The sequence below is a fragment of the Syngnathus scovelli genome, chromosome 15, assembly GCF_024217435.2.
Source record: "Syngnathus scovelli strain Florida chromosome 15, RoL_Ssco_1.2, whole genome shotgun sequence".
Taxonomy (NCBI): domain Eukaryota; kingdom Metazoa; phylum Chordata; class Actinopteri; order Syngnathiformes; family Syngnathidae; genus Syngnathus; species Syngnathus scovelli.
Window position 1 is genome coordinate 6125138 of NC_090861.1, and position 15900 is coordinate 6141037.

Sequence of the window (15900 nt, forward strand, 5' to 3'; positions counted from 1 at the left end):
ATGCATGTCTTTTTTTCCTACGCAATTGTCACATGAATGTCAAAATCTCTCTACACTAATTAAACAATTCCGCCACGTTTACTTTTAGCGCTTCTGCTCATCAAATCATCCGTGATCCATCTGTTAATTGGGAGGGGATACAAGCGTAACACCGAAGGCTTTCTGCGTCACGTTATAATACCAAGTCGGATTCTCTATCCCTCTAATTGTACAAACTAAAAGGGCAATAAATATTTCATGGGCTGCAAAAAGAAGAAATCAGACAAAAAGCTTTTTCTGCCGTAGCTAAACAGTCCACATTAGCCCCTCCCGATCTTACCCCTGGGCCATCGGGATGCTGACGTAAACTGCGAGAATGTTTTTATCAGTTCAGTACTTTATGAATCATTGAAGTGTTTTCATCTATACAAATGCACGTTATTGCTTGGAAGCCGCCAGCTAACAAAGCGTCATGGAGGTGGAAAAAAAGTAGCGTTTTTAAAACACGCGCCACGCGCTCCATGTTTACTTTCTGTGTCGCACGAGGAAATGTTGTTAAAATGTCACATCGTATCACGGAGAAGGCAAAGCAGCTTGAGCTTGGGCAGACCTTGCCATGAGACAGGCGGCGGGCGATCAGGGAGAGGCTGAGTTAAGAAAAGAGGCCAATGAATTTAGAAGAAAAGACATTTTCAGGGTCTAACAAAATATTTGTGTCGATTCTTCTGTCAAGGTTTCACAAACTGCTTCGCTCACTCTTATTTTACATTGCTCGGAATCTGATTTTCATCCTGACAGCGGCAGTTTAAATTCCAGCATCTCGCCTGATGATTCGACAATATCCTCACACCACCTGCCAGCCCCAATCTCATTTAAAATTCAGCCACAATTAAGAAAATCCCAACAGCCCAAAGCAAAACAACGATCAGCTGAGCATTGCTGCAAACGTCTCAGCACGGCGGCTTTGGTTCGTCTTCATTCATCCCGTTCATCGTGCTTGGCGTCACGCTGCGATTCGGGCTACATTCCCGTACTTCACTGGAAAGCAACAAACATGTTTCAATATGTCATGTTTATCTTTGTAAAAAATGTATACGGTGTGATTTAGGCACTTGATAGAGACTAGAGCATCACAGCTTTGCACATTTATAAGATGCAACTGGGGCTCCTCCGAAAAACAAACTTGTCAGCATTATATCATCGTGCCCTTAAATAAACATGAACACGTCCCTGAACAACATCATCATCACTCCTAGCTTCTAACACAAGACTAACTTTTAAGTCAAATCCAGATGACTTTTCTGTGTTGATTTAGTGTCGGTGTGATTAGCTCAGCAAGTCTGTTCTCAATTCTCAAGCTCAAAAATCCTCCTCAAAAATATATGAGTGAGAGGATAATCTTGGAGGAAGCTAACATGCTAAATTGTTAAAAAGAAGAACGAAACCGGAAGCATTTCAACCCAGGCTGGATTGTGTAGAAGAGTATTCAAAATAATAACAATCCATAAATCCAAAGACAGAGTGAGACCAACATTCTAAATAGCTCCAAATAAATCAGGCATTAAATAAAGGCACACATCGAGCTAATGCGTCTTTAAAACACTTGAGTCATAAACCTTGCGCTAGTCTCTTCCGACAGTGACAAGATCACAGCTTCACAATTCATTAATAGAAAAAGAAAGAAACACTCCAAATATAAAGAACACTAAACAAGATGAAAGTGAGCAGTGGCTCATAAAAGAAAAAAAAAAAAGACATCTCAATTGACTTTTATGTGCTGCATGGAGATAAATCCAGATGAAGTCAAGAGTGTTTTCTCTCTCTCTCTCGCACTTATTTCTTTTTCCCCCTAACCCATTTCCACTGGGCACTTTCTACTGACACTGGAGAATCCTGCAAAAGGCTTTCAGGGCTTCACTTTGGGGGTAAAAAAAACTTCGAAGTCGATCACATATTTAGTCAATTCACAGGAGAACGTGGCCCTAAAACTTGCATGTACTCTGCGGTTCACGCAAAGTTGAAGAATCATTTGATTTAAAGTTGGACAAAAATGTAATATTCAAAATCTTTGGCACTGATACGCTACACTGAACAAAAACCCAACATTTTCTTTTAATAACCGTAATTATTTTGGCAAAAGAGAGGTCCAAAAAATTCTAATTTTCTGTTTTTAGGTGTTATTTTGTATTTGCCCCTCGCATAGGTGGATTTTTGCCAGTGAGTAAATGTCTTCATTACACTTTGGCATTTCTATAAAAGGAGCCGCAAGATTCAAATTGAAATCTGTCTATAAATGTGTCTTGTGTGTCACTTTGTGTTTTTTTTTACGCATTCGATATCACATTAGTAATATTCAGAGTATAGTAAACATGTCACGCGGCCTCTAGTTTACAAATCACAATCATCAAAGTGATTTTCATTTGCATAAAAAGATTGTGACTTTTACGAGGAGAAAATGCAGCCCATAAATATATTAACTCAATACCTCGGCTGTAAATACGCATATCAATAGATTACTGAAAGAAAACTATTAGATTTACACAATGTAATTTACCTCACATGTAAAATGGCCAGCATATGTTAGGACACACATTTTTGTCATGCACATACATGCACACACGAATATGACTAAAAAGCGATGAAAGGTTTAGCTTTTCTTTCTTGAGTGGACACAACCTGCGCCACTTTTTTTTAACAAGCCCAGTTGTTCTGAGTAAAGATATTCAAACAATATTCAAACAATACATTTGGGATTTGTGGTTTGACTGTGAAGACAACAATTTTCCCATAGCTGGAGGTGCAAGATACACCAAAGTACTGTGTACACAACAAGAACAAGGAATTGTGAAGCTGAGAGAAGATGGAAAATCAATGGAGTCCATAGATCAAGAAAAAAAAAGTAGCGGTTGACAACAAAAAACATTTTACGAGCTGTAAAGAAAGGCCCTAAACCAACTTACTGACATCAGCAACACATTCCAGAAACAAAAGTGACTGATAGGATAAAGATGAACACTAAACAAAGAGCGAGAATGCTAAAGTTTGACAAAAAAAGTAAATCCGATGAAAAAGTCTACAACCCTCATTCAAATGCCAGATTCTTGTGATATATATCTAAAAAAAAAGACACTAAAATAAATCAATGAAAAACTCTTAATTCAATTATTTTTCAAACCCATTCACCTCTACATTACGCAGCCCAATCAGACAACCTTCTGTTCGGGAATGCTGCTTTGAGAGGTTCCACTGGAGCTTGTCTTTTAAAATACAGACACTTGGATTCAGCACTGTAAATCCTCAAGGACAAGAGCTTTCGATACAGCACCTCCGTTGACGCATCCACAGACTCAGTGTGGGATCACCAGACAGACTGCCCTCTGCCTCACAGCTCCAAAAGCACATGTGTGAACACAGCCATGCCCCCCAGTGACCCCCCCCCCCCCCCCACACACACACACACACACACACACACACACACACTCCAAAAAATTCACATTCCCTTTCTCTTCCAGTAACATGATGGACAGCACCTGCACGTACACACAAACACCCCCCATTTTATCCGAGCCTAATTATATTCTTAGTTTAAATTCAGCCTCAAGGTCAAAGTGAGAGTGACGGATCCAACACACCAGAGTCCTCTGCTGTCATACTCCAATGTGATTCGCTAATACATATAACAAAAGAAATGTCTACACAACTCAGGTAAAAAGCAGCTTTATGTATTTTATGTCTTTACAACACCAAGTAGATTTGTTTTAAGGTAAGGGACTTATACTAAGCCTGGTCAACTGTCACACCCGTGTGTGTGTGTAGGAGGTGGGGGGGGGGGGGGGGGGGCACATGCTGCTGACACTCACGTGCAACCCAAAAGCACACTACAAGGCTGTATATTATTTTCACAAATATTCAAAATAAATAAGCCTGCTACGACAGTAGATTCCTGCTTATCAATCATTTGGTGTGTCTCCAAACGTTCTGTTCATTTTACACGCGCAAACATCCTTACCTGGCTACGCGCACGCGCACACACGCGCTCGCAAGCACCCAGCTACATAGCCTTAATCACAATCAAAGTGACTATCTGCACCCATACATAAAATAACATCCTGACACGTTTATATCATGCGTAAACATGCAGATGTTTGCCGTCGCGGGCCTTGCGGAATGAGCCGAACGCGTGCACGCTGTCGCTCACGCGCGCACATAGGCTGCTTGGTGTTTGATTCGCGCACGCTCGGGCATCACCGCTCAGCTGACGGAGGGAGCTTGTTTTGGGGGTGAAATATTCATAAGGGGGGTTGTCACGACTTCGCTTCTTTAAAGTGCGCGCCGCTAGAGCTACACATGCTTCATCTGTTTTTTAAAAAAAAATGTAGTGAAGACTATCATAATAAAGGCCTGATATTCAGCGAGGCGGGCTTCAAGGTTGAATAGCACTCGGACTAGCTCGCTGTCATGCTGATGTTTGTGCCAAAATAAGCTTAAAACGGGATAATGGTTGAAAAAGCACACATCAGGCCCCTGTCGGTGTTGCGACGCGTCCGCCGCAGCAGCCACGCGAGGCTGCGTGTGCGCATCCCATTTCCCGCCGCTGAATCGAGCGCATTTTTGACGACGACATCACGCAAGCGAGTGATTTATGGCGCAAATAAGATGCCATCATTGTAGGTGAGGACCTACCTTGGTGTTAAAGCCGATGGCTGGCACAGAAGCTGACTGCCCCAAAGCCAAGCGGCTGCCGGATGAGACAACAACAAAACCACGCCGGTTGTTGATGACACAGCTGTCCTGCTAAGGCACCGTCGAGAGGGCGTGAAAAATCCCTCCCAAGATGTGTCAACCGAGGCTGGGTTTAAAAATCGCCTTTTTAAAAGTATATCTCCCGATTGACGTCTCTCTCTTGACGTGGGAGCTCTTTCATTTTTTTAGGATAAACAGCGCGGCTCGGCGCAGCCTCCTGATTGGGAAGCATCGTGCAATTCAATGCGACGTTGGAGGGGGGGGGGGGGGGGGGGAGAGAGGGCGGGGGGGGGTCCTGTGGTATAAAAAAAAAAAAAAACACGCGTCCTTCAGTGTTTTGGGCGAAAATGTGCAGGAAGAGGGAGGAGGATGAGTAGGGATGGAGAGAGGAAGAAATTAAAAAGACGTCAAAACATTTTTTTTTTTTTTTTGCGTGTGTGCCACTGTTCACACGTCGGGCACCCTCGCTGTGCTCCATATATTTACATCATCATCATCATCGTGCTTCATGAGAGCTTACTCGCCAGTTGTAACGCGCTTATAGCAGCCATCACTCAGCTATTAAGTCGAAAAACATTCAGTCAATTCCATGCTGATTTATGGATTGTCCTTTAGTCTGACACAACAAACAGCATTGAAGTATCGTATTGTGATTACTATCACTGTGTTTCTGTAAAGTGAAACCAAAAGATCAATTTGGAGGTGTGTGAGGTAAGAGTTACGTCTGCATTAAAAAAAAAAATAGAGAAATGTGGACTGGAAACACAAGGCTGGTGCAGGGAGAACACGCCCCCACCCCCTTGAAGTCTACTAGAGAAATGCACAAAAAAAGTCACTAAATTAGGTACCACTGCACAATCTAGTGCGATCCGATGAAAGAATTGTATGAAACTAGATTTGCAAAAAAAAATAAAAAAATTATATGAAGCGCTTTTGTAAAGTGCCATTTGTGAAGATGTACCTAATGTAATGGCTGCACACTAGTAATTTATTGAGTCTCACAAAGATCTTTGGACCTTCTACGCTAAGCTCAAAGTTCATATCTATCTCAAAGTAAAGCGTGAGCCCAATAAACATACATTTCCAGGCCATAAATTAGAAATACAAAATTCAAAACTACACTTATGGTCCTGTAAATGAACTCCACTGAAGATGAAAGTTACTTCCTACAAGGCGCTGCAACACACATCCATCCTGGCTGTTCGATTATTTTGTCTTTAACTTCAGGCTAGCAAAACAAAGCAAAAAAATACCGCGCAAAGCTCAGGAAAAGGAATGATGGCTGAAAACGTCCATTATTTTGCTGGCAGATGGCAAATCCACCCAAGGCTCCTGTGAGATGTGACGTTAAAAGCTCCTTCACGCCTACCGTGCGCCCACACAGGCGTTTAGACGGCGACAAAAGCATCGACGGGATTAATAACTCAATGATGACTGCATTTCAATGAGGTGAGGCCGCTTACTTGTTCCCTAATGGGTCAGACTTCTACCGCTTTGATAGCATTTTTACTTACATTTTTATTTCAACCAATTTCAACTGAGCCCACCCTCAGCATTGCTTCCTCCACTGGTCGTATTTATAAGTGGCAAGGCATCAAGAGTATTCTGTAACCTTTTTGTCTGAACCACTTTGAAGTTGGAAGATAACTACCAAGTGTGGAATTTAGTGACCGGGGAGCAAAATGACAAATCATGAAATGTCGACATGACTGAGGTGGAGAACAACATCAAAGTACGATTAGGAAACTTTATCTCATGTGCCGATTGCTTGTGTGACACAATACCAGGAGGAGTGGATTTGTTTATCAGGAGTTTTCACGCGATCGGGTCAAAGTGCAAAGCCGTTTGATGCAAGTTTGTCGCTTTGCTCCCATGTACATCCTTTCAAAATGACGACAAAAGCAGTGACCAGGTAAAGATTCACGACAGTCATTTCCATTCATGTGCTTTGTTGATTTGCAATTGTAAGTTCGATTGATTTATGACTTAATGTGTCCTAAGCTTCTTTTCTCTTTAATGTATAGCAAATTATTTTGATAGTCACACACAAGCATTACGTAGCGTGCCACATCTTTTATTCACTACAATAACACTTTACATTTTGAATGCACTTACCATCCGTTTGTTGTATTCAGATGTTATGTAAAAGAGATTTTGACTTGAAAGTGTTTCCTGTGGTGAACTTGAAAGAGACGCTAACAGCCCACAGGTTGCCGACATGTCGACGCCGAAATCTCAAACTAAGTACTTTATAGAGGACTTGAGTGTTCTGCAATGGGTACTGACCTTTCTCTTCTTAGGTATGTTTCCCTCGTCGACACATTTTTGTTTTTGTTGATGCATGCTTGCATTGCTGGTTAACTTGAGTTCACATCCTGTCTTCAGGGGTTTCTTCCATCATCTTGATGGTGGCGCTGATGTTTACATCATTGTGGCTCTTTCCCACTCTGTACTTCATATGGCTCGTGATTGACTGGCAGACGCCAGAGAAAGGTAAATGGAAAGGACTGAGTTAGATTGTATCTATAGCATATTAGCCTGAATAAAAAAATAACACACTTTACACAAACGGTATTACTAAGCCATTTTAAGTCAGATTTTGCCATTTACAATTTGTAATTCTAATATTGGACGTCTCTGCATGGGAAAAAATATCAATGTGATTACAGCCCCCCGCCCCACCCAAAAAAATATATATATAATATTGTCCCTACATATGCCTTGTGTATTGAAGTTGTTACGTATGTAAGGGGAGAGATTCATAAAAATTCAAAGCGAGCTACCGAGTTGTTAACAGGATAAAACATTAAGATTTGTAGCTCTTGTAAATTCACTGACTCGTGGATTTATAGCATTTTTCAAAAGAGCAATTCATTTGCATGGTATCTTGGGATCAACTGTATTCTTATTACAAGCCTATTTTTTTTTTCTCCTGGCAACGGGCATCTCTCGGCATTCAGATGGAATTCCCGATTTGTGGTTTTATAAGTATGCAACTGGTTCAAGTAGAACACGTATAATAAAACATTGTCTATCAGGAGGCAGAAGAAACCCATCTGTGAGGAGGTGGAAGGTTTGGGAACACTACAGAAACTATTTTCCAATCAAGGTGAAACTTCTCTTTGCATTTTTTTTTTTTTTTATGAGCGTTCAACACACAATGTTTGCGTTTACCTGGGTTCATTGTCTTGTTTAGCTAGTGAAGACGGCTGAGCTGAATCCAAACAAAAACTACATCCTCGGCTGTCATCCGCATGGTGTCATGAGCATGGGAGCCTTTGGCTGCTTCAACATAGAATGCTGCGGCTTCACCGATGCTTTTCCTGGAATGTACGTCTCCCTGGCCGTATTGGCCGGACTCTTCCGGATCCCTCTCTTGAGGGACTACCTCATGGCGGCGGGTACTTAATATCACGATTGATTGTGTCGCTCTATTAATAAAACTGAATGATGCTTATAGTCTTACTTTGTTTGAACAGGCCTGTGTCCAGTCAGCAAGCCAAGCCTTGGCTACCTTCTGTCCAAGAGTGGCACAGGAAATGCTGTGGTGATTGTGATAGGGGGCGCTGCTGAGTCCCTGGCCTCCTATCCTGGAGTGCAAACAGTTCTTGTGAAGCAGAGGAAAGGCTTTGTCAGGCTTGCACTTGAGTATGGGTGAGGGAGAAAAAGAAAAAAAAAAAAGTCATGCTGGTACTCACCTGTATTGTTTTTTTTTTCTGTATGACAATAACATACGCTCACATTCCTCAGGGCTGACTTGGTGCCTGTTTACTCCTTCGGGGAAACAGAGCTCTACCACCAGGTTATGTTCCCAGAGGGCTCATTGGGTCGAAGGTTACAGGACCTGTTCAAAAAGATCATGGGCTTCGGCCCTTGTTTGTTCATCGGTGAGCGCTGGGCATTGCTGCCCTCCAGGACTCCCATCACTACAGTGGGTGAGTGTTGATTTCCCGAAAGTGCAACTGCACTAATTTCATTTTAACCCTTACCGTCGTTTGCAGTGGGAAGTCCCATCCATGTGCCCCAGCGCATCAAGCCAACCGAGGAGGAGGTCGATCATTATCATAAACTGTACATGGATGGCCTGTCAAATTTATTCCATGAGCACAAGGTCAGCTGTGGACTATCTGAGAGTCACAAGCTTTGTATAATTTAAAGGTTTCACTTTATGACCTGCTTCAACAGACAAGGTGACCACAAGTGTTTAAAATGAAGAAAATGTAAATGTATAACTTAACTCCGTGACGTTTTTTTTTACAACATAGGTCAAACGTGACATTTGACCCAATGACCACTTTAAGTCAACTGTTGCTGGGTTTAACACATTGAGAAGTTCCCATCTGTAGTTCATATTTTATCCACTAGAGGGCACCCTTGAATCACCACTACAGCATTTGTAAGCAAGGTTAGGGGGTTTGCCAACCATGTCAACCATTTGGAAAAAAGCGTCACAATACATTACAGTGTCTTATTAAATCAAATGATGCAACAAATCATGTTTTGACTCACTCAAAGAGCTAATGATTCAGTGTTGATCTTTGTTGCGCCCAGCTTGAGTCCTTGAATGCAGACAAATGTTAGGAGATGAGCTTTATTGAGTAACAAGTGTACATCAGAGGTTCTTTATACTTGCCCAATCATTAAGATGAAACATTAACTAAAACGCTACAGTATGTGTGGGCAAGAAATGAGCACTAACAAGGACCAAGGAAACCTTCTAAAAGAAGTCCATATCATCTGGTGCATCCAGGTCCCGATATTCAATGATGTTTCGAGGATCGCCCCGTGACATTCTGAAAACAATAGGCAAGGGCAAAAAAAAGACCCAAAATGAAGAATCCATGGGATCAAAGACATGACAGTGTGTCGATGTTACCTGTTGCGTGGTTTCCCGAGATACCCGCCTTGTCCCCGGAAATTGTCGTAGTTGCCCCGCCCCCCTCCAAAATGGTTGGGGGGGTAAGGGGGTGCGCCTGCAATTAAGGATGGAATTAGGCATCAATATCCACAAATAACTATTAGTCACGCCATTCAGGAACATACCACCGTAACCCATGAGTGGGGGACGAGGCTGCGCAAAGCCCATTGGACCCTGGGGACCTTGAGGAGAAAACGGCAATGGAGAAAGCAATCCTGTAGTAAAATGACAATGAGGAAAAATAAAAGATCTCATAATGTTGGAAGATTGTCAGATGATCCTTTCATTCAGTCCCCCTTTATGAGCAATATTGGAATCGGAAGTGATCAGTCAACCGCCGACAGCCCACCTTGGCCCGGAGCTGGAAGAGGAGGAAGTTTCATCTCCGGCAGAGACGGCCTCTTGGCATCCATCAGGAAATTGTTGAAAAATGCTACCTCTTTTTTCACCTCTTCAATTTTGTCCCCATGTTTGTTCAGGATATGTTTTCTCACAAACTCTGGACCCTGATGAACGAGAACTGGAATTATTGTATGCACTGAATGTGGTAACTCGGCAACTGGGTAGGTATGTTTTTTTTTTTTTTAATGCAGCCAACATCCATGTTCATCCAGAGAAGACACTTGCGAGCAGAACACAAAACGTTACCTTAAACTTCTTGCCGCTAAGCGGACAGAGCCACTTGTCCTTTCCAAGCTCCTGCGTGTTGGCAGAAATAAACTTCTCCATCTCCTCAACGGGATCTTTGCGGCCCATCTTTAGCGCCTCTTCCTCAGATAGGGTTTCTTTCATGCTATACAAAGTGCTCAGCTTCTCCTCCAACACCTTTTGCCATTGTTGCACTAGTTGAGACATGGGGAAGATTGCGATTTATGTGGTTAAATGCTAAATAAAAGAGCACTATAAATATGATGCGACACAAGAGCACTGGCTGACCTTCTCCATGCGATATGCGGTTGGGAGGGACGGGCCCGCGAACGTGGATCATGCCGCAGCGGTTCGGCATCTCGTCCTCACTCGGGTATTCACAGGCATTGTAGTAATCAATGGAATGCACAATGCGCAGATACAAAATCAAACGATCCAGAACCTGAGCAAAGAAAGAATGTTACATGGAATCAACTACATTTAAAATAAAATGACAAGCCTTTAGTGTTCCAAGCAAACCTTGGCAAGTTTCTCATCTTTCTCCACAGTCATCTCCGTCGAGTGGCCCTCCTTGACATTCTCGTCTTGCTCCATCCCGCCAGAGGAGCCCAGCAGCTCCTCCTCTTCAGCGCTCACCTCCTCTATTAGGTAATCAGTGATGTTCTTCAAGATGGGATTTTGAGTCTTCTGAATTGACAATGACAATTTCAAGGAATTACTAAGGCAATCTGGGATCTCGACAAATGTGTGCGTCGTAAAAAAAAAAAAACAACAGTAATTACTTCTGTGCTTTGGCTTTCTTCTTGTGGCGGATTGCACCACAGTTCGCCTTTCTCGTCCAGGGAGTGAATGAGTTTGGCGGCCATTTTGATGTCGTTGCGAACCACCTGCTTGTGCTGAGTGATGCCGTTCACGTTGCGCACCCTCCGTGCAAGGTCCCTGTTCACGCTCGGGGCCAACTCACAGTCGCGTGGCTGTCAAAGGAGACAGTGGAGATCCTTAATATGCCAATATGGGTCTCCGTCTCAGACCTGGTTCGCTGCAGCCTGACGATACAGCGATTGGAATTGCGGATAGCGTTCGATTTACTTACACGGATGTTCTGAAGATTCCAGCAGACCTCTTTAATGTTAACACTGCGGTCAAAAGTCACCCAGCAGCGTCTGTAAAACCTGCAAAAGCAATTAGCTGAGTTTGAAATGAATATATTTTTTTGCTTTATGCTCGGAGCCACAATTGGATAGCAAACAATCAAACTGGTAAACACGTCACGAGAGCGCTAAAGTATAAACTAACCTCCGTTCTGGATGAGGGTCAGCCAGGCAGACGCGCAGGAAGCCAGGGTAGCGGCGACACAGCTACAGGTGGATTTAAAAAAAAAAAAAAGGTTAGAAGAGTTTGCTGAAAGGAAATGAGGAGTCAATGAAGAGTCATGAGTGCAGCTTAGCCTCATTTGATCAACTCACAGCGACTATCTCTGCCTTGGAAATGGTGGGGGCGATGCTCCTCATGAAGAGCGAGCAAGTCTTGTGGAGAGGTCGTGGTCTAGGAGTGTCATCTTTAACTTTTTTCTCCACTTTCTTCTCCTCTACAGCATTCTGTTTCGGTTGCTCCTCTAAACCGTTAGACGAGAGAACACAGATTGTTGGGTAAGAGTGCGTGTGGTATAGATCTTAAAATGCTTCTCACGATGGGATTTTGCACCTCCGCCTTCCTCCTCCTTGTCTTCCACCTCTTTCTTTTCAGAGCAAACCGAGTTTGAATCAGATTCAGAGTCAGAGTCGCTTTCAGAAGCGCTGGCTTCGTCGTCGCTGTCTCCGCTGCGCTTGCGTTTTCTCCTCGGCTGGGGAAAATCAAAGAGTGACAGAGGACGTGAGGAGGGCATGTGGGTCTGTTCTGTTTAATGGGGAAGGTGACACAAACCTTCTTGGGTTCAGGTATTGCTTCTTTGATGGCTTCTTTCTGTCCCTCCTCTTTGACATCATCGGCCGCTGTAGCCATCTTCTCAGTGGAGACCGAGCTGCTCTCATCCTTTGAGACAGTTTGACAGTCAACATTAGGCCCATTTTGAAATACAACATTTCAATAATTAATTTCGCCACATTTAGATCCAAATGGCAGCAACCGAAAATCAAACCTACTTTCTCATTCTTCTTGTCTTTTGCCACTGAAGGTTTGCCGTCACCGTCAATGTTCCTGTGATGGTTGCCCTTGGGAGGTTCGGTTCCACCAGATGCCGATTTCTCCCTTTCTTCCTCCTCTTCAGCAGGCAATTCCAAGATGCGGAGATCGTGGTCTGTCCCTCCTTCCATCTTTATCACAGCTGCAAGCAGGCAACAGGGGCAATTGTTAAAGTCCCAACACGGATTTGTCATCCTGCAAAGACACTGGGGGCGTTTGACAGAATCCTCACCCGCATCCAGGACCTTGATGATCGCTGGCGTCTGTTCGATGTCCAACGAGAGGTTATCAAACCAACCGTTCTCCATCAGAAACATGAAGACATTCAGGCGGCTGTTCAGGGCTCTCAATGCCTCCGACCTAAGTCGACTGGCTTCGTCTGGGTGGTACTTGGATCTGAACCTGTGTCCAGAGTTTTGGGGTCCACGAAACAGCAGGGAAGGGAATGGCGAGGGTGGGATGTATGGGATGCAGAAATTAGAAAGCACAAAGTTACACTCAAGTCCCAATGGTACAATGGCAAATCATCATTGGTAATCATTTGCGGGAAATTTGGAAAATGCAAAATTAAAATCAGTAGCTAGAATATACAAGATGGATTAACACAATCCTTGTTTAAAGTCTTACATGTTGAGAGTGATCATCATGGCTTATTGATAAACTAAGTAAAAAAGTTGGAGATCAACTCACCACAACAGAAGAAAATTACAGCACAAAATGAAAACAAATAAAAACATTCACACACTGAAATGTTCATTGAGTGAACTACAGTTACCTTGTGCTCTGCCACGTTATTAACAAAATAAATACAGAGAGGTCTCCTCTGTAAGAATGGGCTCCACTTCACCACATTTGGTGTTTCTGTATACACGTATCGAGTTTAAGGATTCAATTTGATCCAAATAGAAAAAGAAAATGGTGGAGGAAAAAGCCGAAAACAAGAAAACTCCTAGCACGGGAGACTAGTTGCCCTGTCTGTCTAAAAGCCCTGGTACTGTGTGTCTAAGAGCAACTGCATTGTGCGCAGTGCATGCCCTTGCTGTCTAAGTCGAATTCTTGCAGACTTCCACTTTTTCTTGAGAAAGACCACGCCATGGCAGTGGGGACGAGGGGAAGAAAATGGTTATGGTCAAAACACAACAAATTTACATGAAGCCTGTGGAACATGTATAATCAGCATTATCAGGAAAACTGGGAAAAAACTTGGAAAATTTGAAAATCAACCCAAGTTTTGTGAACAAGCTTGTTTGGAATGGGATGCTTAACCGGTGATAATGGAAAGAAATTTGTCATGTTTGATCGACTGTTTTCCAACATTTACTATTTCGAGCATCAACTGCAACCAATTGTGCAATTTGGGTTGATTTTCAAACAAGTCAAAAGTTAAATTGTGGGACTGTTCCTACACTGTGGGTGCAACGCCAAACAAAGAAATACGCTATTAAATTACAAAGCGCTAGGCTATGCAACGGTAATGTAAATTCTTCATGCATCATCAACATTAACTTTACAGTAAAGCACCCACAACAAGACCAGGCCAACACACTACTCTATAAAAATCAAATCTATGAATGGTGCTCACGATTAGCAGACTTAATGGCGATTCTACCAATGCAAGATATTAATTACAACTATCAAGACAATTCGGGAACTGGAAGACAAAAGAATTCAGACCGTACCACTCTTCATCTTTATGAGCCAAAAAGAAGTCCTGCATCTGTTGCCGGCGGTAGTCAAGCTTGTATTCGTTGTAGCGCTTGACCGCTTCGGTCTCATCTACAGAATCATCCAGTGAAACCAGGAACTCCTTAAAACTCTTCATGATTGGTGGGGGTGGACCAAAATCCATCTCATGGACATTCCCAAGTCTGAGCAACGACAAGAGAATCCTTGTAAGTGTCTTAATGGGCAGAACATCAATAATATGTCTCGAGTATTATTTTTATTGCTGCTTTGAAGTAAATCTATAGCTGTGAAAAGTTCCTTCAGTACCATTCAAGTCTCTCACCTAGCTTGAATTGGAATACCGTGATGAGGCTGCATGAGGTGCATGTCTGGGTGTGCCCACTGCTGTGGTGGACCATAACTAGGCCCCCCTCCTCCGTAGCCCATGTCGTAGCCGCCACGGTAGGGATCTCCACCGTGGTCATCCCTGTCAGGTTAGAATACTTAAGTAATGAAGAAAATGACATGCAAATTACTTATGAGGAATGGAATTTACCAGTCTCTCCTCATGCGTTTCTGCTGGGGACTCATGTCGTGTCTGGGAGGGGTGAATCTCTCCCTGCGACCTCTGTCGTAATCCCGATAATCTCCGCGGCTTCTCCGTTCCCTGCCCCTGTCCCACTCTCTGGCAAATGGAAGCCAATCAAAAGGATGAATGACACATTGAAAATATTAAGAAATAATTTGATAACTCAATATCGTGAATGTGAGAATGAATATAAATTAGTTTATGTCAGCCATATCACTAACTATGTTGCGTGAGTCTAAACATATTTGATTTACCTGTCATTCCACTCATCTCTATGTCTGTCTTCCCTCTCTCTGGAACGATCGTAGTCACTTCTTTCCCGTCTGAATTTGTCCCTCCTTCTGCGATCGTACTCGTCGTCACTGTCTCCCATCTTCATTATGAGAAACCCAAAAAGTAGACAAATTAATGATTAAACGACGTGAGCGTTGAGACACAAGGACAAAACCATCATTGAGTCAGACGTCGCAGTAGGCGCAGCTAAATTAGCATGCTATGCTAACACAGCCTTTTGTCGTTAGCAAAAAGTGCATTTCCTGTCAGAATTTTAAGTTATTTAAAACAAAGTTGTACCACGAGTAAAATAACAAATTAGTAGCTTAAAACTGGTCGAAAACGAAGAACACAGCTGCTTTAATTACGTTACCGAGGCTGATAGCAAGCATGCGCTCTAAGGTTAGTTTAGCCGGCAAAGAAATTGGGGAAAACATATTTCATTTAGAGTCCAGCATTATTGGAGCCATGTGTAAAAGAGTTGATGAAAATGAAAATGTATACCTCTTAAAGCGTATTGTTACTACTATTTGGCACGCTTGTTTGTCCTCGGTGTCTTCAAGTCCCCGGTAGTGTTCTTTTCTCTAATTAAAAATAATATTTTTTCTTAGTAAGAAGTACATTATCGCCACCTGTCGTCTGGAGTGTAAACTGCCGTTTCGTATTATGCATGGACATATTTTCAAGTACCGAGCAGCCGCTCCATATTTTGACTGAAATAATTTGTCATAAAATATTAAGAGCAATTGGTGTCGCAATTAACGGCGCAAACATTGATGCAATGCCCTGAAAAACGAGGATTCAAAAGAATTATGGTTACCGATGAACTGCAATAAAAATTCTAAATTCAAAAGGAAAACCTTTTTTTCATGGTTGTTAATTGGTAGTTGCAACCATATGGTTC

The 15900-nt window shown here is 42.7% G+C and overlaps 3 protein-coding genes across 13 annotated transcripts in view; 1 reads left to right on the forward strand and 2 right to left on the reverse strand.

Annotated features, from left to right (window-relative positions):
• Window positions 1–7155, reverse strand: part of LOC125981747 (neuronal tyrosine-phosphorylated phosphoinositide-3-kinase adapter 1) — a 22973-nt gene extending 15818 nt beyond the window's left edge. For 10 of the 11 annotated variants that reach the window (XR_011088166.1, XR_011088165.1, XR_011088164.1 and 7 more), the window contains exon 1: window positions 7009–7155. The gene's annotated coding sequence lies outside the window, so the exon portion shown is untranslated. Of the gene's footprint in view, window positions 1–4662; window positions 4968–7008 lie in introns of those variants that run through there. The other variant, XM_049741666.2, reaches the window with a different exon arrangement.
• On the forward strand, window positions 5953–9215 carry mogat3b (monoacylglycerol O-acyltransferase 3b). Its single transcript, XM_049741674.2, has 8 exons — window positions 5953–6634; window positions 6925–7022; window positions 7108–7215; window positions 7761–7831; window positions 7919–8123; window positions 8202–8376; window positions 8473–8657; window positions 8724–9215. Exons 1-8 carry the CDS (start codon window positions 6612–6614, stop codon window positions 8876–8878), a joined length of 1020 nt encoding a protein of 339 aa, XP_049597631.1. The 5' UTR covers window positions 5953–6611; the 3' UTR covers window positions 8879–9215.
• An 84-nt stretch (window positions 9216–9299) lies between these two features.
• On the reverse strand, window positions 9300–15653 carry srrt (serrate RNA effector molecule homolog (Arabidopsis)). The gene is made up of 20 exons (XM_049741670.2): window positions 15501–15653; window positions 14978–15096; window positions 14691–14819; window positions 14478–14621; window positions 14149–14337; window positions 12702–12871; window positions 12430–12611; window positions 12212–12319; window positions 11993–12131; window positions 11755–11903; window positions 11585–11646; window positions 11382–11460; window positions 11071–11262; window positions 10808–10975; window positions 10577–10730; window positions 10289–10482; window positions 9990–10146; window positions 9766–9855; window positions 9599–9695; window positions 9300–9515 (listed from the first exon to the last, which is right to left on the reverse strand). The coding sequence occupies exons 2-20, from the start codon at window positions 15094–15096 to the stop codon at window positions 9440–9442; spliced, it is 2598 nt and encodes an 865-aa protein (XP_049597627.1). The 5' UTR covers window positions 15501–15653; the 3' UTR covers window positions 9300–9439.
• Between the last annotated feature and the right edge of the window lie 247 nt (window positions 15654–15900).